Source organism: Elephas maximus, chromosome 9, assembly GCF_024166365.1.
Source record: "Elephas maximus indicus isolate mEleMax1 chromosome 9, mEleMax1 primary haplotype, whole genome shotgun sequence".
Taxonomy (NCBI): Eukaryota; Metazoa; Chordata; class Mammalia; order Proboscidea; family Elephantidae; genus Elephas; species Elephas maximus.
In genome coordinates this window covers 58,515,130-58,541,669 of record NC_064827.1, presented here as the reverse complement: position 1 = coordinate 58,541,669, position 26,540 = coordinate 58,515,130, and the positions used below count along the sequence as shown (strand labels likewise).

General features: G+C 38.7%; 1 protein-coding gene across 2 annotated transcripts in view; it reads left to right on the top strand.

Moving 5' to 3' along the window:
* TMEM245 (transmembrane protein 245) overlaps positions 1 to 26,540 on the top strand; it is a 104,311-nt gene that overhangs the window by 21,540 nt on the left and 56,231 nt on the right. For both annotated transcript variants that reach the window (XM_049896278.1, XM_049896277.1), the window contains exons 4-6: positions 12,664 to 12,780; positions 15,202 to 15,420; positions 24,777 to 24,946. In XM_049896278.1, the coding sequence (XP_049752235.1) occupies positions 12,664 to 12,780; positions 15,202 to 15,420; positions 24,777 to 24,946 (506 nt within the window). The remainder of the gene's footprint in view (positions 1 to 12,663; positions 12,781 to 15,201; positions 15,421 to 24,776; positions 24,947 to 26,540) is intronic.

Here is a 26,540-nt window from a genome sequence, read left to right as displayed (position 1 = left end):
TCAAGAATTTTTTTAGGATATGTTGTGAAGTTGATCTTTTTGTGTCTCTTCTGATTGGAGTTTGTGTAGATTCCTGTATTTGCAGGCTTGGTTCTCTGTTCAGGTCTGGGAAATTCTCTCTTGGAAAATTATTTCTGTGGGTTTATTGTTGTCATGGTGCTCTGGGATTCCAATAATTCTAATGTTAGATGTCTTACTTGAATCTCACTTTCATTTTTGGATTTGCTCCCTTTGTTTTGTTTCTCTTGAGACTTGATAATTTCAGTTATTTTGTCTTCTAGTTCGTGTATTCTATCTTCTCTCTGTTTGGCTCTATTTTTGAGTGTTTCTCGTGCTTTTTCTATTTCAGATGTTTTATTCTTCGGTTTCAGTAGTTCTCTTTGGGTTTGTTTGTTTTGTTTTCAGTTTGTTTGTTGAGTCTCTTATTTTGTTCCTCCATTTGTTTCCTGAACTCCACTAGTTTGTTTTCTGTGTGCTTTTTGCTTTCTTTAAACATATCTAGCGCCATAGTCTGAAAATTATGAATTCTTTGCATTATTCTGGCATCCATAGGAGAGATTTCCTGTTCTTCATGTGTTTCTTTAGATTGTTCCCTCTTGTGATTTCATGTGTTTCACTAAGTGTTGAACTTGCGCCATTTTGTTAGCTGCCAGCTGAAATGCCAGGGCATACACCTACCAGGTTCTCCGCAGGAGAAAGATATGGCAGACTGCCTCTGCAAAGACTCGCAGCCCTAGGAACCCCATGGGGCAGCTCCCTTCAGCTCCACAGGTTCAGTATGAGTCAAAATGACCTTGCGGCAGCAGGCTTGGTATTTTCTCCTGAGGACTACTAGATGGAACTCTTATTCTTTTTTTTTTTCAGCGCTGGTTCAGGAGTTCTGTACGCTTGGTTTCTGGAATTCAATATACATGTGTGGGGTGGGGGTTAAGTTGTTTGGATATGCTGCCTTAAGCGATTGGGCTTAACTTTTCTTGTGGTATTGGTGTGGGACTCTCTATGTCATTCCCTCACTGGCACCCCTGCGCAGACACTTCCACCACAGTGTCCCACTGTGGGGTGTTTCCTTTGTCCCTGTCAGGCTGAAGTATTCCCCTCACCCTTTGCCCTTGTAGTTCCTTCTGATTCTAGTGCCCTTCAGTCTCGGGTCTCAGCTAGATTCAACAGTACTCTCACATAGCCCCGCATCTCCCTTAGCCCCGTCTGGTGAACTCCATAGCCAATTTGCACCTTAAAAAAAAACCGGCTAGTGCTTCTTCAGATTAGCTCCTTTTCTGTGCTCTGTGATTGGGGTGTTAATCAGCCCTGGCCCGAAATGGCTGTGATGAGTGAGTGCTCCCAGTGTTAGCGAGCAGGATCTCCTGGCTTTTGAGCCGATCCCATTCCTCCTCTTTCCCACTTCTGAACTCACCTCGACTGTCTAACTCCTGTTTGGAGTTCTGAGGTCTCAGTCTGTGCTTGTTTTGATTCACTGTTCAGTGAATTAGTTGCTGGGGGAGTAAATGGGAATATCCACTCACTTTGCCATCTTGCCCTGCCTCTCACCAATTTACTTTCTTACCAGCCATGTTTGAGGGTTTCACATTCTTTACATCTTGTCCTTATCGATCCATTTCTTTTCTTTTTTTTATTATGACCAGCTTATTGTTTGTGAAGTAGTATCTCATTGTGGTTTTGATTTTCATTTTCCTAAGGACTAATGTCTTCGAGCATCTTTTCCTGTGCTTGTTGGCCTTTTGTATATCTTTGGAGAAATGTCTGTTAAAGTTCTTTGCCCATTTTTTAGTTGGGATGTTTGTCTCTTTGTTGTTGAGTTGTAGGAATTCTCTCTCTTTATTGTGTACTAGACCCTTACCAGATAGATGATTAGCAAGTATTTTTTCCCATCTTGTGAGATGACTTTTCACTTTCTTGATATTCTGCTTTGATGCACAAAAGCTTTTAATTTTGATGAAATCCAGTTTTTCTTTTGTTGTTTGTGCTTTTGATGTCATATGTAAGAAACCACTGTCAAATTCAAGGTCATGAAGATTTGCCCCATGTTTTCTTCTAAGAATTTTATAGTTTTAGCTCTTAAATTTAGTTTTTTGACCCATTTTGAGTTAATTTTTGGATGTAGCGTGAGGTACAAGTCCAACTTCATTCTTTTTCATGTAGAAATCCAGTTGTCACAGCACCATTTGTTGGAGACTGCTTTTCCCATCAAATGGTCTTGACATTCTTGTTGAAAATCATTTAACCATAGATGTGAGTGTTTATTTCTAGACTGTCAACTCTGTTCCATTGATCTGTATGTCTGTCTTTATGTTAGTACCACAATGTTTGTTTTAAATAATAATATATTGCGTTTTTAGTGAAGGTTTGAACAGTTTAGGTTCCCATTCAACAATTTATACACAAGTCGTTCAGTTACATTTTTCACGTTGTGTGAACATTCTCATTATTTTCATTCTGTTTGTTCCATTAGTACCGCAATGTTTTTGATAACTGTAAATTTGTAGTACGTGAAATTGGGAAGTGTGAGTTCTCCAACTTTGTTCCTCTTTTTCAAGATTGTTTTGGCTACATGAGGTTCCTTCAATTCCATATAAATTTAGGCTTGGCTTTTCCATTTCTATAAGAAAGGGCGATCAGGTTTTTTTGATAGCTGTTGCATTGAATCTGCAGATCTCTTTGGGGACTGCTTCCATCTTTACAATGTTATCTTTTAATCCATGAACACAGGGCGTCTTTACATTTATTTAGGATTTCTTTAATCTCTTTCAGCAGCATTTTGCAGTTTTCAGTATATAAATCTTACACTTCCTTGGTTAGATTTATTCCTGAGTATCTTATTCTTCTTGATACTTTGGTAAATGGAGTTGTTTTCTTAATTTCCTATTCAGATTGTTTATTGCTAGTATGTAGAAATACAAATGATTTTTGTATGTTGATCTTGTATACTGCAACTTTGCTGAATTCATTTCACTGTAATATTTTTGTGAATTCTTTAGAATTTTCTCTATATACAATCATATTATCTGTGAATAGAGATAGATTTAATTTTTCCTTTCCAGTGTGACTGTCTTATTTTTTTTTCTTGCCTGATTGCTCTAGCTAGCTTCCAGTATAATGTTGAATAGACCATGATCATTTAGAGATTATTTCTGAGGTACTCTGAAAGTGGTCCATTAAAGCTACAAGTTTCTAATGTGTTGTAGAGGGGAGGGGAGTGTGGCCAAGGTATAGGAAACGGTCCATAGATCATCAGACCAGACTTAGAGTTACCCAGCCACGAGGAAGCAGTGACCGGAGAAGTAGATCTGAACAGCGTGCAGATTCTGTAGTGACCAGCGCTTTGCTCCTTGGTTCTTTTTGATGGTTGTACATAAGCTAAAAGAAGAAACTACTCACTGTGGCAAATTTTTAAAAGAAAAAATGAATTTCTCAGGTAATAGCAGCCCATTAAAGAAAAGTTAAAAAATAGAGGAGCAAGAAGAATAAAATAGAAATCACTCAAAATCCCACTTCCTACAGATTATTCAAAATGTTAAGTAATGTTTTTTAATCCCTTCAAACTTTTTAATAAACATACAAATCTGGATGACGGTAAATGTTTTCTGCATTTTAAACTCAATTGCGTCATGAACACCTTTCTGTATCAGTAAATATACTTCTGCAATATTATTTTTAGTGTCTTCATTTTATTCTAATCCTTAGGCTATTGTGGCTTTCTGATATATATACCTTCTAAAAGTTTTTTTTTTTAATTAAGTTGCTCTTTATTATTTTATTTGACAAATGGGTAATGTTTGACTGTTGCAAAGCATCTTTTTATTAATGTATGTTTAGAATTTAAAAATAACTATCTGACACAAAGAAAGCTTAATTATACATCCTTCCGACAGTGGAAAACAGGAAAGATTTTATTTTATATTTTGCTGTCTTTTTAAGTTTTCTCTGCTTAGCCCATCTTCCTGATCATAACCTGTTAGACCCTGTGGTTACATATCAGACCAGTAGAAGTAAACTTTCTGTTTTGGCAACTACTATAGAAAACTTGGTGGTTATCACTTGTACCTCTGGTTAGCTTTATCTCCACTTTTTTTCCTTCTTATTTGGTTTATAGTAAGTGATTCAGACAGCTCTGCTTACTCCTCACCCCAGGATAGTTTTCTCCTTTTGCCTACTTTTGTCCAGAGGTACGATAAGTACTTTATCACAATAGTATATGCACAATGTAGTTCTAAGCCAGGGGTTTTAGATGGATCTTCTGTGGGATATAAATTTTAGTCACCTGGTGATGGCTGCCTAGAGAGCTATGAGGATAAGAATTCTAAGACCAAGTTTTGAGTTTGGGAAAAAAGACGTCTATGGTTAATTATTATTATCAGCCATAAACCCAGAGTAGTGGTGTGGTGTCATGCAAGACAGATTTCAGACATTTGCATTCTAGTCTCTTACAAGGAAGGACATCATGAGACGCAGAATAAATATTTGGAGCAGGTTCGGAAGCACTCCTGGCTTTTCTTGTTTTGCTTTACTCACATTCCAGCCTGCTTCAGATGAGGTTATTCTCGATCTAGGATCCTTTTTTGAACTTCTAGTCTAGATAAGCCTCATTATAAGATAAATCTTTTTAACTCTCCCCCTCTCAGTTTCTGAATAGTTCTTTTTGTCTTGCCGCAACCTTGTTTTGAGCATCAAAACTCAAACCGTCTAGTCTGTATTGGCATAGCCCTTCCCTTTTATTTATGGTCTTTTCCCTCCTGTAGATGTCACTATGATATAGTTAGGTACAAACAACCTGGTGCTGTTGAGTCGATTTGGACTTACAGCGACCTTATAGGACAGAGTAGAACTGCCCCGTAAGACTTCCGAGGAGCGGCTGGTAGATTCGAACTGCCAGCCTTTTGGTTAGCAGCCGAGTTCTTAACCACTATGCCACCAGGCCTCCATAATATTGTAGATACATCATAGTATTAACCAAAAAAACCCATTGCTGTTGAATCAATTCCGACTCATAGTGACCCTATAGGACAGAGCAGCTGGTGGGTTTTAACTGCCAACCTTTTGAATAACAGTCAAGCTCTAACCCACTGCATCATTTGGAGCCCTGGTGGCACAGTGGTTAAGAGCTTGGCTGCTAATGAAAAGGTCAGCAGTTCAAATCTACCAGCTGCTCCTTGGAATCCTATGGGGCAGTTCTACTCTGTTTTATAAGGTTGCTATGAGTCAGAATTGACTCGATGACAACAAGTATTATAATATTATGTTAAATCATTTTCAGTTTTTCCCCTGCAGAGCAGCTAGGTGAGTTCTAACTACCAACCTTTTGATTAACAGCTGAGCATTTAAACATTTTGCTACTAGGACTCTTTATACTCATTTTACAGAAGAATAAATTGAGGCTCGGAGAGCTGTTACCTCTGAGTTTGCGAAGTGCTTCTTCAAAAAAGTAGGGAAACAAGCATTGCATGTATCTTTAATAGCCGAGACACCTAGCCTGAGAAGCACTGGCAAGTACAGCTGGATACTGTTCCTGTTATCATTGGTAACTGTTTCTAAATGACCAGGAATATCTTTGCAGGGAAGGCCTGATAGTTGCCTTAAACATCTTGGGAGAGCATGCAGTATGAATGAATAGATCTCGTCCAGTTAAGCCCAAATTGGAGAAAGAAAAGGAACAGACAAAATTTCTTACTGCAGGCCATCTAAGATGCATCAACTGGTCCAACCCACCTGGAGCAAAGGAGAATGAATAACACCAAAGACAAGGAAAATATGAGCCCAAGAGACAGAAAGGACCACATAAACCAGAGACTCCATCAGCCTGAGACCAGAAGAACTAGATGGTGCCCGGCTACCACCAGTGACTGCTCTGGCAGGGAACACAATAGAGAGTCCTGGCAGAGCAGGAGAAAAGTGGGGCACAGAACTCAAATTCTAGTAAAAATAACAGACATAATGGTCTGACAGACCAGAAGAGCCCCAGAAGACATGGCCCCCTGACTTTGTTAGCCCAAAACTAAAACCATTCCCGAAGCCAAGTCTTCAGACAAAGATTAGGCTGGAAATAGGCTGGACTAAAGGACAGAAAATGATGCTTGAGAAGAGTGTGCTTCTTAACTCAAGTAGATACATGATACTAAATGGTCGCCCCTGCCTGGAGGCCGGATGAGAAGGCAGAAGAAAGGTTCAGGAGCTGGTTGAATGGACCTGGGAAATACAGGGTGGAAAGGAGGGGTGTGCTGTCACATTATAGGGAGAGCAACTAGGGTCACGTAACAATGTGTGTATAAGTTTGTGTATGAGAAACTAACTTGAGCTGTAAACTTTCATTTAAAGCACACACACACACACACACACACACACAAGGAAAAAAAAAATCTCTTACTACTTATTCTCTACTCCCCCAGTTCTGATATGGTCGATTAAATAGGCCCGGAGAAACTTCTGCTGGTCCATATCCGAGCCTTTGCCATTGACCAGTAATACAATGAAGTGATATTAGAAGCCATTGAGAGAGAGGTGTATTTTCAGCATTAGTAATGGAAACAGAAGCCTTCTTCAGAGGAAACTGCATGCATGCTGGGAAGATTTTACTTGGTATGCAGTCCCTCTTTCCAGTAAGCATCTTTGGATGTATTTCTGGCAACTGCCGCTATCTCTGTGGAAGAGAATGAAGTAGATCAAGAAGAATCTCCTTACTTGGACTAGTTTAAAACTATATTTCTCCTGATTATTAAAAATATTATTCTAGCCATTGCCGAATTAGCCATATTAACAGATGTTATCTGAGCTTTTGATCTGTTTCTTCCGTTGCAGACTGTGAGTTTCCGTCCTGTGGTGCTAAGCTGGCAAGGTCAGCGGCCTGCTCATTTGGACTTCTGTAGATCCCCTGTTATTTGGGCCTCCACTTAATACTGGCCCTGGCCCTGGGTGAATTGACACTCGAAACCTTGGATACTCTTTTCATTGTTTACAGTTCTTGGATCTCAGGATTTTGTTCCCTTCTCTATGTGCCTATTTTTAGCTGGGGCTTTTATCCAACACCATGACCTTGCCTAGATTCTTGGTTCTGGCATTCTTACGTCTAGTTCATCATCTCCCTGCCTGAATCCCTGGGGTTGTAGAAGTGTTAAAGGATATCACTAAGACTGAAGTCATTAAAATGTATTTCTATCTGATAGGTAAGCTCAACAAGTTGGAGAAATAGTCTTTAAGCCATCGTTTTGAAGGTTGAATTTATTGGTCTTAACTTTCCTTCAAGTTTTTCAGTGTTTACTGTATTCAAGGTATTTTGCTTAGCTCTGTGTCAAGATCTGAAATTGTCTACTGAGGGGGATAAGACTTACATAAATGATTATAATACAAAGTAGAAAAGATGAGAGATACAGAGAAGTACTATAGGGGTGCTAATAGCTTATGCTGTTAGTTTATAATATCAAAGTCCAATAGATTTTATATTGTTGTTGTTGTTAGGTAACGTTGAGTTGGTTCCAACTCATAATGACCCTATGTATGACAGAACAAAACACTGACCAGTTCTGGGCAGTTCTCATAATCAGTGTTATGCCTGAGCCCCTTGTTGCAGCCACTGTGAGAATCTATCAAATTGAGGGTCGTCTTCTTTTTTGCTGACCCTCTACTTTACCAAGCGTGATGTCCTTCTCCAGGGACTAGTCCCATCTGATAACATGTCCAAAATATGTGAGACAAAGCCTCACCATCCTCGCTTCCAAGGAGCACTCTGACTGTATTTCTTCCAAAACAGACTTGTTCATTCTTCTGGCAGTCCATAGTATTCAATATTCTTCTCCCACACCATAATTCAAAGGTGTCAATTCTTCTTCGGGTTTCCTTATTCATTGTCCAGCTTTCACATGCTTAGGAGGCGATTGAAAACATCATGGCTTGGGTCTGGAGCAATCAGGAGCACTTTAGTCCTTATAGTGACAGCTTTTTTAACACTTTAAACTTAAAGAGGTCTTTTGCAGTAGATTTGCCCAGTGCATTACTTTGTTCAGTTTCTTGACGGCTGCTTTCGTGGGTGTTGATTGTGGATCCAAGTAAAATGAAGTCCTTGACAACTTCAGTCTTTTCTCTGTTTATCACGATGTTGCTTATTGGCCCAGTTGTGAGAATTTTTCTTTTCTTTGTTGAGGTATAATCCATACTGAAGGCTCTCATCTTTGATCTTCATCAGTAAGTGCTTCAAGTCCTCTTCACTTTCAGCTAGCAAGGTTGTGTCATCTTCATAACACGGGTTGTTAATGAGTCTTTCTCCAATCCTGATGCCTGGTTCTTCTTCATATAATCCATCTTCTCGAATTATTTGCTCAGCATGCAGATTGAATAAGTATGGTGAAAGGATACAGCCTTGAAGCACACCTTTCCTGACTTTAAACCATGCAGTGTCACCTTGTTGTGTTCGAATGACTGCCTCTTGGTCTATGCACAGGTTCCTCATGAGCACAATTAAGTTTTTATATAGATGATGATAATTGACATTTATTGACTACTTCCTACATTAGTAGACATATTTCTAAGCAGTTTATATATTGTTTCATTTAATTCCTACATGAGAAAGGAATTTAATAAACCATATACGTAAGGAGCCCTAGTGGCTAAGTGCTCAGCTGCTAATTGAGGGGTCGGCTGTTCAAACACCCCAGCCGCTCTATGGGAAAAGTACGTGCTTCTGTAAAGATTATAGCCTTGGAAACCCTATGGAGCAGTTCTGCGCTGCCGTATAGAGTTGCTATGAGTTGGAATTGACTCAGTGGCAATGGGTATTGTACACATGAGGAGACTGAGGCACCTAGATGTTAAGTAATTTGCCTGTGGTCATGTGTCTAGTAAGGAATGGACCTGGGATTTGAACCTGGGCAGTCTTGTTTCCTCACCTTTGCTCCTCATTACTGAATTGTACTACCTTTGTGCAGAGCGCATAAAAGACCTTTCATTCCCTGGTCCTATTAACTCTCTGCATCCTCATATCTCTCCACTCTTCTCACTGTGTCCTATGTGCCAGCCTTATGGAACTTCTTAGAGTTCATTGAACAGAATACTCTCCTTTCTCTTGCCTTTGTCTCTTTTCACCTGCTTTTTTATCTTCCTAGAACATTTTTCTGCCCCTGACCTCTAAGACACCAACTTCTTCCTTCCTCTCCAAGGTAAACTTTTGCTGGCTTCTTTATCTGGATAACTTTTGTTTTAAAGGATGTCATCTTTTAACATTCCAGTGAGATAGCTCCTTTGCAAACCTTTCTCTGACCACCTAGTTTGGATTAGGTTTCTATCTTGTGTTCCCCAAGTGTTCTGCACTTTTATGTTAGCTCTTAACACCCTGAATCACAATTGATAATTTAAGTATTGAACTGAGCTAGAGGAAGATCTGAATCTCTTATCTCAGCATATAGCCTGCTCACCTATTAGGTGAATAAATGCTTGGTGAGAGTTTAGAAATATAAATTACAACACAGCCGCACTGGAAGCCCGCATTTGAGAAGCTATAAGATAATCTTGTTATTTTGAAGGTACTTAAAAACCATCAAGAAACTTACTCTGCAGAGTCTCTCAAAGATAAATGACTGCTTCATTAAATTACTTGTGAACAGATGAGTTTAATAATTCAGAACCCTTGTCTGTCCATTGATCTTTTATAAAAGAGAATTCTTCGGGGTTTTTTTTTGGCTGGAAAATTTCCTTTTCTACTCTTCAGTCCCAGGCCATTAGCCATTAGATGTTCCAGAACTTTGCTCTTGAGTGTGTCCTAAGAAATCTCTCTTGGGCACACTGCTAAGAAGCTAAGTCTTGTCTCTGGTATAATCAGTTTATTTGTGAAGATTTTATATGAAAGCCTCAAAAGAACCTTAATATATCAAAAACCTTTTATCTGATTCCCTTCCATGTTATCTAACCATAATCTGGAATGGTAGCCATCATTGACACCTTCTTCTCCTTCATTCCCTTGTGTCCGTTTATTATCAAGTCTGGTTTGCTTTGACTCCTTCATGTTTCTTGAAACCAGTCATTTTTCTCCATCTTCACTGTCACTACTGTTGACCAAGCTATCATCATGTCTTGCCTGTACCACTACAGTAGGTTATCTTGCTGTACCTCTGTTCTTCACCAAATAGCTAGAGTGATCTTTTCATATCTCAAAATGGATCCTGTATTTATGGAGCAGGGAAGGACAGGAGGGAGGTAGATGTGACTATAAAGGGGCAGCACAGGGATCCTGGTAGAGATGGAACTGTTCTGTATCCTGTATCCATGTCAGTGTCTTGGTTGTGGTGTTGTACTATAGCTTTACAAGATTTTACCATGGGGGAAACTGGGTAGAAGATACATGGACTGTCTCTGTGCTTCTTGCAGACTGCATGTGAATCTACAGTTACTCCAATAAAAATGTCAACTTAAAAAAAAAACAAAACCGACATTTGACCATCCTGTTTAAAATCCTTCAGTGCCTTCCTAGCCTTCTTAGGATAAAGACTAAAGTCCTTAGCATGATCTTCTGTGACCCATATATCTAGCCTACCTCTCTAGCCTTGTTTATCCTGTACCAGTTTCCTACTAGCTGTCTGTGTTCCAGATATACCGACTGTTCTTTCATGGTTTTTAACATGCCAGATTCTTCTCACTTACAGCCTTCCTACTTGCTTCCTTTTAGCCAAAATGTTAGTCTTTCTACCCCTTTGGTTAATTCTTTCTCATCTTTCCTGTATCAGCTCCAGCTTTACTTCTTAGGAGAAGCCTTTCCTGATTCTCCAGACTAACTCAGATTTTTCTGTTAGGAGCTCATAAAATACCCAGTATTTTTCCATTGTAGCAGTCATGGTAATTTATATTCATGCATTTATTTGAATCATTCTTTAGTGCATATCTGTCTCTTCCACTAGACTGTGAGCGTAGGGACTGTGTCTTTATCCTCAGCACCCAGTACAGTGAGTAATGAGCACATGTAAGACATGAAAGACACTGTCTTTCTTTTTAGACCTTGTTCTTTTATTGGCATCTCAAAAGTACCTTAGATATGTAGGCAGGAGAGTAAGGTCCCAATTCAGATATCTAATTTATATTCTTTTCCTGAATCGTAAGTTTGAACTTCTCTTGGATTTCCTAACAGTAAACCTTTTTGGGTCACGGGAGCATATATTAGAGGAGGGATATGATATGGTTGAGCAAGGCGAGCGCTCCTGAGCCTAATGGCTGGATCTTAGGAGTGCCCTAAGCTGAATCTACCAAAGACCCATCTTAGGCTCTGGCCTGCTTATCTGTAGAATATGCAGGATTTAATAGGTCCCTGAGTTCCTATGGAGCTGAAATTCACTTGTCTTCTGAACGGTCAGGGCTCTAGTTCACTGGCTTGGCAGAGTTCTCTGCTGTCACTTTGATTATTGGTCTACTAAAAGTATAGTCCCAGTTTAAGAGTGTAGGTGTATGTTTTGGTGATTGGGAAAGATCGGTGTTCTTAGTTGTGGACAGTAAAATCCACTCTACTAGTTTAAATAGAAAAATATATTGGTTAGCATGTAGAATTTTGGGGAAGGATAGAAAACCAAGCTTGGATCCTACATAGGCAGAAGCAGCACAGCCAGGAGAAATATCTAGTCACACCAAAAGACTGTTTGAGCAGAAATCCCGCCGCTACTGCAACCTCTCACGAAGTTAGAGATCAGACACCAGAACCTCTGGAACCTTTGCTATAGTTGCAGCCAAAAAACCCATCACCTCTGTGACTGCTTGATATGAGAACTATATGGCTTCCAAATTACAGCATGCCACTTCCATCGTCCAAATCTTGCACAAATATGCCTGTGTGGTAGTCACTGCATCATATGTAGGACTTAGTTGCAAGGTAGTCCAAGAAATAGTCTTTTGCTTTCTAACCTCTAGTGTTAAGGAAGGCATACTGAAACCTGGTGTTGTATGAGCTAGTGTGCATCACCTGCCTTAGCAGGTTAAGGAAAAAAAAAAAAAAAATTTTTTTTTTTTTTTTTTTCTAGCTAGACCTCATTTACCAGTAAATGTTTGATTTGAGTCTAGTGCAAATGACTAAGCTTGGTACTACCTATTAGGAACTTAAGAAGGAAACATAACATGAAACAAAGTAATGATGTTCTTTTGGATTTTCAAGTGGTGAATTTTGTGCGTGCAGAATTGTGTACCTTATGGTTTTACCTACTAATATATTTGCATATTGATCCCCAGAATATTATTGAGAACATCAAGTGTAGAGTGTTCATGCTGTACTAAGAGCTATTAGTGCAAAAGAGAGTAGACAGTGCTTTCAGGGAGCTCACAGACTTGGTGTGGCAGTGTTTCTCAACAGGGGTATGCATTAAAGCAACTTATGAAGTTAGGAAACGTAAATGCGGCACTGCACATTTATATATCCAGTATCTGTCACACCCACCAGCATGAAGTCCCCAAATTAGAGAGTTAGTCACAGAGCAAAGACAAACTTATAAATCAGATTCTCTGTGGGTAGGGTCCAGAAACCTGCATTTTTAGTAAGCTTTCCTATTGATTCTTAACTGTTCTACCTTGCTGAAAAACCACTGGCCTGGTGGATCAATAATAACTCTTAATGTTATGTTTTGATTGCAACAGTCATTTCCTACATTTTCCATTTGTTTTAAAAAGTTTAAAAAATGCATGCTTATTTTATAGGGGCAGAGTTACCAGGGCAAGTTATCTCCATGGCAGCTTCCACCCTCGCTACCTTGGCCATCTCTATCACAGGGTACGAATCAAGCAGTGAAGACCAGCCCTCGACTCAGCCTGCAGGTGACTGATGTTATGAAAGAATGTCTTTAAAGTCGTTCTGGAAAATGAAATATAAATAGAATATAAAATTAAGAAAGATACTAGCATCACAAAATGCTAACTTACTCTTGCTGGTTCTTTTTTTTTTCTGTCTGATTTTTGTTTTTATACCTTATTCCCTCTCATTTTTGTTCTCGTGTGCCACTTTTTTCATACCTTGAATTATTTTGCCATCTTGGGTTTCTTATCTTGATTCTTGCTGCCTCCATCTCATTCTTTTCTTTTTAAAATGACTTTCTTATGTTCTTTCTCATTTTCCTTTTGTTGGGGTCTCACATACCTTTTTCCACATTTTTCCTCTCTTTATCATTTTCTCGTCTTGGTTTTTTATTTTCCATTTCTTTTGTTTACAACTGCTGTTCAGTTCTCCGTTGCTTTTTTTTTTTTGGTCTAACTCCTTGTTGCTTTTATTCCCACTCCTCCTATTCTTTTTGGGCTTTTCTTTTTCATCTTCTAGTCATTTTATTTTTAGTCATCCATTCTCTGGCATTTCTTCTAAAAATTTTGATTTGCATGCTTCATGCTATTAGCGTATTGACTGTTTCCCCTGAAACAGACTTTACTGCTTGTTCTGGCTTCAGTATTCTGTGTGGCCTGGCTACAGAGGAGTTGCAGCCTCCTGTGAGATCCTAGCTGGTAGATTTATACTAGCATTAGGTCATATTATTCTTGCACAGAGTTCAGCAATGTAATAAGTCATCCTGCCTGTGATGAAAAGTGTAATAATGCCAAAGGTATTTGGAGTTAGGGAATATGGTGAACTATTTTTGAAGAATTGACTTTAGAAGAGTCTTGAAGGAAGAAATCAGCTAAGAGATTGGCATTTGGGGTAGTAGGAATACTTCATTTTTTTGCACACTGAGTATGTTTCCAAAGTGGAGAGGGAACGTTTTGGTTATGGACTTATTCTTCCAAGTATCTGCCACATTCACCAGATGAAATTCCCAAATGAGATACTCAGAGAGCAGAGTCAAGCAGAAGCATGTCGTATTTAGTTTGGGGCTTTAACCCCAAACCTTAGGGCAGACTATTAGAGCTGGTGAGGTGGACTGACCAACCATGGTGCTAGTTATATCAGTGGTAAAAATTTACTCAAACAGTAAACATTTATTGTTAAAAGAAACATTAATTAATGATACAGCACTCAGAGGACTGCTACTATGCAGTTGCTTATGAAAGTTATCAAATAACAGAGAAGTCATTTATTCAACAAATACGTAGTGAGTACCTACTGTTCTCTGTGCTAGGAATATAGTGGAGGGAGAATAAGGCAGACAGGGTCTTAATGCTCATGGAACTGACATCTGAGGGGAGAAAGTGAAAAGTAAATAGAACATGATATAACTATATAAATGTTTTATAGAAGATTATGGGTAAATAGGGGGTGAGATTATGGTTGTTCTCATTTCTGTTTTTTTCCTAGATTTTCTGAAATATACTTTTATAGTTAATTTTTGTTTGTTTTATGAAAAGGAAATCGTCTTTATCATAGTGTATCCTGAGTAATATGGCATTAAGAGTTGTATGATTTCTTGTGTCTATCTCTTGGCATAACTAGGAAATAGAAATAATATAACAATGTAGTAAAATGTAACATAGTATTTGTATCATTAGAAAACAATGCCTTTTGTGAAATAATTCTTTTAGTATGATTTCCTTTATTTGAGAATCCCTCAGCCCCAGCAGCCTGTCATTGTTTTATATCTCATTTAAAGAAAAAGATATCTGAAAGCTTGGGTTCTTCATCCAAGAACAAGTGGCTCCATTTTAGGTGAAATGACACAGAAAAGCTATATTGTGTGAGAAATATATTTATAAATACATGTAATATAAAGCTCTTTTAAAAGAAGAAGAGTTTTTAAATATATGAATTCTATTACATGTTAATATTGTTGCTTTATATATGATTTGTATAATTTTTGGGGGTTATAATTCTCAGCTATTTAGTTACCTATTTTTCTCTTTTTAAATGATACACATACGTGGTTATAAAAAACAGTATAAAGTAAACATGGTAAGGAGTAAAAAGTTACCTGTCTTCCAACCCTAACCCCTCCAAAAAACTTATTTTCCTCAGATTTAAGCATGGTCAACAGTATACATATGCAAACATACATGTATATCTTTTTTTTTTAACCCAGTGTAATCCTACTGTACAAAAAAAATCAAACCCGTTCAATCGATTCCGATTCATAGCAACCCTATAGGACAGAGTAGAGCTGCCCCATAGAGTTTCCAAGGAGTGACTGGTGGAATCATATTATGCATATTATCAAAGTTCATTTTGAAGGCTTAAGATAGGGTACCCTCGTCAATTGCTTTGTATCGCTGTTCACTAATGTGGATTCATACAGCAGGTGATTTTTTTCCTTCCCTCTTCAGAAACCACAGACGGAGGAGAACCCCCTCCAACATTGTCCTCATCTTCTTCAGCTTCTACTCCTTCACCCACTCAGGGCAGACCAAGACCTGAAATTGGATCTCTTCTCAGAAAGAAGAAAGCTAGTGATATCTACTTCGTGTCTCTCGTTTGGGCCATCGTTGTTGTCCAGATCTGGTTGAACTTATGGATTGTGCAGTTACTGCCGGTGCCTATTGCAGGTCGTTACCTGGTTAATTATGACTTTATCTTATCTTTTAGGACTTATTTTTATTTTTTTACTATTTGATTTTAATATTCAATAGTTTTACTATTCTAAATAAAATAATGTTTTATTTACATTTAAATAATAAATTTTATTTTGGAAATGTATCACCTTGATAATTCTTTAATATTTCATATCTAAGGTCACACATGTATGTGAAATTGATACATGAGATTGATAGCTCCATGCAGAGAGTTAACTGTTCAGCCTTACATGATCCTGTGGAAGAGAATATTGACAACAATCTCGGTTTTAGGGTTTATAATTGAATTTTGACAGCTGCCCTTAGTAAAGTGCATTTTACATTGCATTTTTCTCTTTTTTTAATTGTGGTAAAATATATATAGCATAAAACGTGCTACTTTAACCATTTTTAAGTGTACAATTCAGTGTTATTACTTAAATTCACAGTGTTGTACGACTATCGCCACTAGTTATTTCCAAAACTTTTTTGTCATCCCAAACAAAAATTCTGTTCTCATTAAGCAATAAGTCCCCCTTCGTCTCTCCCCTCTGCCCTTTTAACCTCTAATCTGCTTTTTGTCTGTTTGCATTTACCTACTCTAGGTATTTCATAAGTGGGTTCATGTAATATTTGTCCTTTTGTTTCTGGCTTATTCATTCAGCATAATGGTTTCAAGGTTAATCCATGTTGTAGTATGTATCAGAAGTCATTTCTCTTTATGGCTGAATGATATTCTGTTGTACATGTATATACCACATTTTGTTTATTGAGTCATTCATTTGTTGATAGACATTTGGGTTGTTTTCCATCTTTTGACTATTGAGAATAACGTTGCAGTGAACCTTGGTGTGCAGTTATCTTTTGAGTCCCTGTTTCCAGTTTTTTGGGGTATATACCTATTCCAGTGCATTTTTAATTCAAATGAATTTAGATTTTTGTGAAATATATATATGTATATATGTTGTTAGGTACTGTCGAGTTGGTTCCGACTCATAGCGACCCTGTGCACAACAGAATGAAACACTGCCTCATCCTGCGCCATCCTTAAAATCGTTGTGTTATGCTTGAGCTCATTGTTGCAGCTGCTGTGTTAATCCACTTCGTTGAGGATTTTCCTCTTTTCCACTGACCCTGTACTCTGTTAAGCATGATGTCCTTCTCCAGGGACTGATCCCTCCTGACAACATGTCCAAAGTATGTAAGACGCAGTCTCAACATCCTTGCCTCTAAGGAACATTCTGGCCACACTTCTTACAAGACAGATTTGTTCGTTCTTTTGGCAGTCCTTGGTATATTCAATATTCTTCGCCAACACCACTATTCAAAGGCGTCAACTCTTCTTCGGTCTTCCTGATTCATTGTCCAGCTTTCACATGCATATGATGCGATTGAAAATACCATGGCTTGGGTCAGGCGCACCTTAGTCTTCAGGGTGACATCTTTGCTCTTCAACACTTTGAAGAGGTCCTTTGCAGCAGATTTTCCCAATGGAACGCGTCTTTTGATTTCTTGACTGCTGCTTCCATGGCTGTTGATTGTGGATCCAAGTAAAATGAAATCCTCGACAACTTCATTCTTTTCTCTGTTCATCATGATGTTGCTCATTGGTCCAGTTGTGAGGATTTTTGTTTTCTTTATGTTGAGGTGTACTCCATACTGAAGGCTGTGGTCTTTGATCTTCATTAGTAAGTGCTTCAAGTCCTCTTCACTTTCAGCAAGCAAGGCTGTGTCATCTGCATAACGCAAGCTGTTAAAGAGTCTTCCTCCAATCCTGATGCCCCGTTCTTCTTCATATAGTCCAGCTTCTTGGACTGTTTGTTCAGCATACAGGTTAAATAGATATGGTGAAAGAATACAACCCTGACGCACACCTTTCCCAACTTTAAACCATGCAGTATCTCCTTGTTCTTTTCAAAAGACTGCCTCTTGGTCTAAGTACTCGTTCCTCATGAGCACAATTAAGTGTTCTGGACTTCCCATTCTTTGCAGTGTTGTCTGTAATTTGTTATGATCCACACAGTCGATGCCTTTGCATAGTTAATAAAACACAGGTAAGCATCCTTCTGGTATTCTCTGCTTTCAGCCAGGATTCATCTGACATCAGCAATGATATCCCTGGTTCCACGTCCTCTTCTGAAACCAGCCTGAATTTCTGGCAGTTCCCTGTCGATATACTGCTGCAGCCGTTTTTGAATGGTCTTCAGCAGAATTTTGCTTGCATGTGATATTAATGATATTGTTCTATAATTTCCACATTCAGTTGGGTCACCTTTCTTGGGAATGGGCATAAATATGGATCTCTTCCAGTCAGTTGGCCAGGAAGCTGTATTCCATATTTCTTGGCATAGACGAGTGAGCCAAGATGGGGTAAAGCTTTCAGGACCTTCATTTGCTGATGTGGCACGACTCAAAAAACAAAAATGTATGTATACACACACAAAATCTTGATTTTTCTTCCCTTTAACAGGCAGTTGAATTTTATGTATGTATATATATACACTTATGTGTGTATATATGTAAAATATGCATTATGTAAAAATGGAATCATGGCTTTCCACAGATCATCATATTGCAATGTTATAAGTCTTTATACCTGAATATTCTGATAACTTAAGGTCCACCTTATAGTGTTGCTTCTCTATAAAGCAGTCTTCTAAGGGTGGCAAGAATAAGGAAGAGTTATCTTTGATTCAGGTGCATTGTGGAAGAGCCTTTCATTTGATACTTGCCTCATTGCTTGGGTTTTCCCTTTTGTGCTTTTATAGACTAAATTGGCATTATAAAAGCCTTCAGTGGGCGCTCTGGGCTCTGCTATCCAGGAACCTCCTAAATTTGATCAGTATTTATCTCCTCTGTCAAGGTTCTTCACTATTGATTAAAGCAGTTTTTTGAAAGCACATCTCCACCATGGTCTAAAAGTCCAAACTGATTGGCCTGTTTATTTTCTTGGTCATTAATTGTCAAACTTCTCATGTTTCTTATCAGATTGAACAGTTAATGAGATAGTTACCATTATTTTAAACATTGACTAATTTCAGAACAACTGTGTAAAACATACAATATAGGCATACCTTGTAGATATCGTGGGTTTGGCTCTAGACCACTGCAATAAAGTGAATATCACAATAAGGCGAGTCATATGAATTTTTTTGGTTTCCTAGTGCATATAAAAATTATGTTTACACTGTAATGTAGTCATTTAAGTGTGCAGTAGCATTATGTCTAAAAATATACATACTTTGATTTAAAAGTACTTTATTGCCAAAAATGCTAACCATCATCTAAGCCTTTAGCGATTCATAACCTTTTTGCTGATGGAGGTTCTTGCCTCGTTGTTGATGGCTGCTGACTGATCAGGGTGGTGCTTCCTGAAGGTTGAGTGGCTGTGGCAATTTCTTAAAATAAGACAACAATGAAACTTGCCACATCGATTGACTTCCTTTCACCAAAGATTTGTCTGTAGCATGCAGTGCTGTTTGATAGCGTTTTACCCACAGTAGAACTTCTTTCAAAATTAGAGTCATCTTCTTAAACCTTGCCACTGCTTTATCCACTAAGTTTATATAATATTCTGAATCCATCATTGTCATTTCAGCAGTGTTCACAGCATATTCACCAGGAGTAGATTCCATCTCAAGAAACCACTTTCTTTGCTCATCTCTAAGAAGCAACTCCTCATCATTAATTTTTATCATGAAATAGCAGCAACTCAGTCACATCTTCAGGTTCCACTTCTAATTCTAGGTCTCTTGCTGTTTCCACCACATCTGCAATTACTTTCTCAACTGAAGTCTTGAATCCCTCAAAGTCATCTGTGAGGGTTGGAATCAACTTTTTCCAGACTCCTGTTAATGTTGATATTTTGATCTCTTCCCATGAATCACGAATGTTCTTAATGGCATGTAGAATGATGAATCCTTTCTAGAAGGTTTTCATCTTACTTTCCCCAGATCCACCAGAGGGAATCACTTATCTACGACAGCTATAGCTTTATGTAATGCATTTCTTAAGTAATAAGACTTGAAAGTTGATATTACTCCTTGATCATGGGTTGCAGAATGAATGTTTTATTAGCAGGCATGAAAACAACGTTAATCTCCTTGTACATCTCTGTCAGAGCTGTTGGGTGACCGGTGCATTGTCAGTGAGCAGTAATATTTTGAAAGACATCTTTTTTTTTCTGACAGTGGGCTTAAAATACTCAGTAAACCGTGTTGTGAACAGATGTGCCTTCTTCATCCAGGCTTTGTTATTCCATTTCTAGAGCACAGGCATAGCAGAGTAGAATTAGCATAATTCTTCAGAGCCCTGGGATTTTCGGAGTGGTAAATGAGCATTGACTACATGTCACCAGCTGCATTAGCCCCTAAAAAGAGAGTCAACCTGTCCTTTGATACTTTGAAGCCAGGCCTTGACTTTTCCTCTCTAGCTATGAAATCCTGGATGGCATCTTCTTCCAATATAAGGCTGTTGTCTGCACTGAAAATCTGTTGTTCAGTGTAGCCGCCTTCATCAAGCATCTTAGCTAAACCTTCTGAATAACTTCCTGTAACTTCTGTATCAGCACTTTCTGCGTCTCCTTGCACTTTTATGTTATGGAGACAGCTTCTTTCCTTAAACCTCATGAACGAACCTCTGCTGGTTTCAGACTTTTCCTCTGTAGCTTCCTCACCTCTTTCAGCCTTCACAGAGTTGAAGAGAGTCAAGGCCTTTGTCTGGATTAGTTTTTGGCTTAAGAGAGTATTGTGGCTGATGTGATTTTTTATACAGATCACTAAAACTTTCTTCATATCTGCAGTGAGTCTGTTTTGCTTTCTTATCATTCGTGTGTTCACTGGTAGCACTTTTAATTTCCTTGAAGAACTTTTCCTGTGCATTCACAACTTGGCTAACTGATGCAAGAGACTAGCTTTCAGCCTGTCTCAGCTTTCGACGTGCCTTCCTCACTAAGGTTAATCATTTCTAGCTTTTGATTTAAAGTGAGAGATGTGCAAATTTTCCTTTCTCTTGAACGCTTAGAGGCATTGTAGGGTTACTGATAGGCCTAATTTTGATATTGTTATGTCTCGGGGAATAGGGAGGCCTGGAGAGAGGGAGAGAGATGGGGGAGCAGTAAGTTGGTGGAAGTGTCTGAACACACATAACATTTATAGATTAGGTTAGTTGTCTTATATAGGCATGGTTTGTGGTACACCAAAACAATTACAATAGTAACATCAAAGATCACTGATCACCATAACAGATACAATAATAATGAAAATTTTGAAATATTGTGAGAATTACCAAAACGTGATACAGAGACACAAAGTGAGCAGATGCTGTTGGAAAAATGACACCAGTAGACTTGCTCCATGCCGGCCATGCAGGGTTGCCACAAACCTTTAATTTGTATATTAAAAAAAAAAAAACCAGAATCTACAAAGCGCAATAAAGTGAGGCGCAATAAAATGAGTTGTGCCTGTATAAGTGGTTCAAGTTTGTGTCTACTTCTTGTGCCCTCAAGCAGTACTTCTTAGGTAGTTGGAGCAAGGTATAGTTGTAATTGAGCAAGTCACAGTGTAAACACCATGACTAAACTTTTTTGTTAAAGAATTTATAAAATAGTTTAAATTGATCTTCTAGATTGTTCCATACATTTTTAGTTCTGCCGGTTGATTTATGCTGGCAAATTCTGTGTCAGTGGCTGTTGAAAGTCCCCTTTCATTTGCAGGAGTTGCATTTGTCCGAGTCATATCTTTACCCTCTGGTCATCATAGGAATTTGACATGGCCTTGGAGGAATAGGCTGTGAACCCAGGGTCGCTCCCCAAAGGTGTTCTACAGCCTGTAATTACCCTGGGTTATACTAGAGACTATAGGAGTTTTCCCAGGGCCGGAATAATAGGGTACTTTCTAGGGATTTAAAAATGCCAACAAAGGAGTTGAACTGGTTCTTGGTTCAAAATGGTAAGCTGTGAACTGTTAGGTTATAAGACATGGGCTAAGAGCATAGGAATTCCTGGAGCTAGAGAAATTATAATGGTCGGGGTCCAATTATCAGGGTATGCAAGGTGTGGTATTAATGATATTGTTCGATAACTTCTGCATTCTGTTGGATCATCTTTCTTTGGAATGGGCGCAGGTATAGATCTCCCCATCAGTTGGCCAGGTAGCTGCCTTCCAGATTTGTTGGCATAGACGAGTGAGCACCTCCAGCACTAAATCTGTTTGTTGAGACATCTCAATTGATATTCTGTCAGTTCCTGGACACTTGTTTTTTGCCAATGCCTTCAGTGCAGCCTGGACTTCTTCCTTCAGTACCATCGGTTCTTGATCATGTGCTACCTCCTGAAGTGGTCGAACATTGACCAGCTCTTTTTGGTACAGTGACTCTGTTTATTCCTTCCATCTTTTGATGCTTCCTGCATCGTGTAATATTTTCCTTGTCGAAACCTACAATATTACAACTCGAAGCTTGAATTTTTTCTTCAGTTCTTTCAGCTTGAGAAATGCTGAACATGTTCTTCCCTTCTGGTTTTCTATCTCTAGGTCTTTGCACATTTCATCATAATACTTTGTCTTCTTGAGCTACCCTTTGAAATCTTCTGTTCAGCTCTTTTACTTCATCACTTCTTCCATTTGCTCTAGCTACCTATGTTAAAGAGCAACTTTCAAAGTCTCTTCTGACATCCATTTTGGCCTTTTTTTTCTTTCCTGTCTTTTTAGTGACCTCTTTCTTCTTGTATGATGTCCTTGACGTCGTTCCACAACTTGTCTGGTCTTCGGTCATTAGTGTTCAGTGTCTCAAATCTATTCTCGAGATAGTCTCTAAATTCAGGTGGGATATATTCAAGGTCATACTTTGGCTCTCCTGGATTTGTTCTAATTTTCTTCAACTTGAACTTTTATATGCGCAAGGGATGATCTGTTCCACAGTTGGCCCCTAGTCTTGTTCTTACAGATGATATTGAGCTTTTCCATCATTTCTTTCCACAGATGTAGTCGTTTTTCGTGTTTATTCCATCTAGCAAGATCCACGTGTATAGTCACCGTTTGGTTGGTGAAAAAAGGTACTTGTGATGAAGAACTCATTGGTCTTGCAAAATTCTATCATGCAATCTTTGGCATTGTTTCTGTCACCAAGGCCATATTTTCCAACTCCCGGTCCTTCTTTGTTTGTAACTTTTACATTCCAGTTGCCAGTAATTATCAGTGCATCTCGATTGCATGGTTGATTGCATTGACAGGGAACTTCCAAAAATTCAAGGCTGATTCAGAAAAGGATGTGGAACAAGGGATAACATTGCTGATGTCAGATGGATCATGGCTGAAAGCAGAGAGTACCAGGAAGATACTTACCTGTGTTTTATTGACTGTGCAAAGGCATTCAACTGTGTGGATCATAACAAGTTATGGATAACATTGCGAAAGAATGGGAATTCCAGAACACTTAGTGAGGAACCTGTACTTACACTAAGAGGCAGTTTTTTGAACAGAACAAGGGGATACTGCGTGGTTTGAAGTCAAAAACGATATGTGTCAGGGTTGTATTTTTTCACCATACCTATTCAATCTGTATGCTGAGCAAATCATGCAAGAAACTAGACTATGTGAAGAAGAACATGGCATCAGGATTAGAGGAGGACTCATTAACAACCTGTGATTTGCAGATGATATGACCTTGCTTGCTGAAAGTGAAGAGGACTTGAAGCACTTAATGATGGACATCAAAGTCCACAGCCTTTAGTGTGGATTGCACCTCAGCATAAGAAAACAAAAATCCTCACCCTTAGACCAATAAGCAACAAATCGGAGAAAAGATTGAAGTTGTTGAGGGTTTCATTTTGCTTGGGTCCACAATCAACACCCGTGGAAGCAGAAGTCAAGATATCAAAAGACTCGTTGCATTGGGCAAATCTGCTACAAAAGACCTCTTTAAAGTGTTACAAAGCAAAGATGTCACTTTAAGAACTAAGGTGCACCTGACCCAAGCCATGGTGTTTCAGTCGCCTCATATGCATGTGAAAGCTGGACAGTGAATAAGGAAGACTGAAGAATTCAGGCCTTTGAATTATGGTGTTGGCAAAGAATATTGAACATACCATGGAGTGCCAAAAGTACAAACAAATCTGTCTTGGAAAAAATACAGCCAGAATACTCCTTAGAAGCAAGGATGATGAGAGTTGTTCTGACATACTTTGGACATGTTATCGGGAGGTACCAGTCCCTGCAGAGGGACATCATGCTTGGTAAAGTAGAGGGTCAGCGAAAAAGAGGAAGACCTTCAGTGAGATGGATTGACACAGTGGCTGCAACAGTGGGTTCAAACATGGCAACAGTTGCGAGGATGGTACAGGACCAGGCAGTGTTTTGTTCTGTTGTATGTAGGGTTGCTATGAGTCGGAACTGACTCTATCGCACCTAATAACAACCATAACATCTGCAAGGTGGAGCCCTGGAGGCACAGTGGTTAAAAGCTCAGCTGTTAATCAAAAGGTTAGTAGTTCAAATCCACCAGCCACTCCTTGGAATCCCTACGGAGCAGCTCTGCTCTGTCCTGTAGGGTCACTGTGAGTCAGAATCTAGTTGACAGTGGATTAGTTTGGTTTTTAACTGCAAGGCAAGACTCACAGATCAGTAAGACTTGCCCCTGGCCCCACCACTTTCTCAGCTGACCTTTCAGCTAAACCCCTGCTTGAAAGGCTATAGCATTGCCCAGCTCTGTAGGATGCCATTCATATTGTGATCTGTAAATGGTGCCCCCTGGAGTTGTGCAGTGCACAGCCCAAGGTGCCATTCAAAACAGCCCTGCCCATACTCACACTGCTTTTCTACTAAACCGTGGCCAAAGATTCAGATGTATTGGGCAGCATGGAGAAATACGCACACAAAGGAAAATGTTATCCTGTAGCAGTACAAAATCATGATGCTTGTGGAATACTTTATGCTTTCCTGGTCATTACATATCAGCCATCTAAGGAAAAGGGCAACGTTTGACAAGATTAACTATAATAGCCAAGGAGATAAGGAAATGTCAGGGTTTAATATTCTTTACTCCAGAAGGGTGAAGGTCTGAGGGGCCAAGATTATAGTCACTGAAATCTTTATGATAAGAATATCTTAAGCTTATGTGGGCTGCAACATGATCCTTAACTCCTTCAGAGTCAGAGAAGACTTTAGAAAGAAGAAAATAGAAGGGCAGGGAGGGATTGTGTGCAGTTATTTGGCCCAATTTCATCTGTTTGGAATACCTTGAACTCCTCCCTTTTACATCTCTTTTTTAGTTCTGACTTTACTGTTTTAGAACTTCACATTTTAACCTTCGAATCTGTATTTTGTTTACGAATGTATTTTTTATCTTCTTTGTAGTCTGGATACTCAAAAAGCTTATTATTCACTTTGGAGTTGTGAACTTCCTGGAGAAACGCTGCTACATCTGGTGGCAGGTCATAGAGCACTTTCTGAAGGAGCGGCAGGAAGCTCTAGCACCTTGGCCAGTTATCGGGCTTGGAAAGTTCTTGTTAAAAGTTGATAGCAAGGTATTGTATTTTAAGAGCATGGCAGTTTTAATGGGGTTTATGTATTTCATGGGTTGAAATATTCCATTTCATGGTATGTAGCATTTTTAATTGTTGATAACACATTTAATGTCTAGTTCTGTAGTGTAATTTTCTTTTACTGTCTCCTATAGTGAAATTTTAAAGTTTGCATTATGTTTAACATAAAGATAAGATGGATTTAGTTTAAATAAGCATTGAGTAATTTTTTTTTCCTTCTAAACAATGAGAGAAAGGGCTCATATGGAACACATAGTTCAGCTTCCTAATTTTATAAGGACCAAACTAAGATATAGAGAAGTTGAGTGACTTATCCAAAGTCATATAACCAGGTAGTAGCTGGCTCAGTTCAGTGATTTAGGTTACAGATATGCTAGATCCTAGGGAAAATCAGATGAATCTGGGAAGTCAGATTTACAAGTCCAGTGGCAGAAGGTCAGTAGATACAGCAGTTCAATTTCTGTTTAGTGGCAAGAGACAGCAGTTCATTGTAATTTAGAGGCCTAGTGGTTACGAGCGCGGACACTGAATTCAGAATCTGATTTCTGATCTCTGTTCTGCCTACTAGCTATGTGACCTTGGGCAAGTTTCTTAACCTTTCTGTGCTTTGTTTTCCTTATCAATAAATAAGTGTAACAGTACCTACCTCATATACTTGGTTGTGAACGTTAAATGAGTTGATATATATAAAATGCCTAGATCAGTGCTGTCTGGTACACAGTAAGCACTATATTTGTGTTAGCTTATTTGTGTAGGAAAAGTATGTACAGTATACAGTGGTAATAGTAAGAAATGATTAATTGTGATGGGTAGTAGGAGAGGGAAGGTTTTACAGAGGAGGTGATGCTAGAGCAAATTTTAGAGCATGAGTAGGAGTTTATTAGACATGGCAGGAAGAGAAGGTAGATGGAACAGTGCAGAGGGCCCAGAGACTTGTACAGTGTGAATTCTTAGGGAACACAGTAAATGGACATGTTGGAACATATGAAATGATGAATGGTAGAAGGTAAAGCTGGAGAGTTAGGATAGACTGGAACAGGAAAGTCTTTGTGTGTGCTGTGCTGAGCCTGTTGTACTTCATCACAAAGCAACTAATTCCTTTAATCGTTTCATCATGACTTAAATACAGTTATGTGAAACCAGTGTAGACGTGGATTGAAAATAGTAACTGGAGTTCACGGGAGGGGAAGTAAATCTTTATAACCCGTTACTGTTGAGTTGATTCCGACTCACAGCGACTCATCCTTAATAAAAGTTTAATGGTCAAAGGAAATGAATATGATACATCTTCTTACATATTACCTGTCTCCCTGAAAGCTTACCAGTTTTAACTCCAGTAGCAGAGCATATGGGAATGCTCATTTCCTTGAGCCCTTGCCAATACTGAGTAATAAAAAAAAGGCCCTTTTAGTTTGAGTAAAAATGGATATCTCAGTGTTGGTCTCCCCCCTACCCCAACAATTTCTGCATGTATAATTGAACAACATTCAATGCTGTCTTAATTTGAAATTTTTTTTTTTTTAATAAAAATGGAGTTGACCATCCTTTTATATACTTTGGCTATTTATATTTTTCT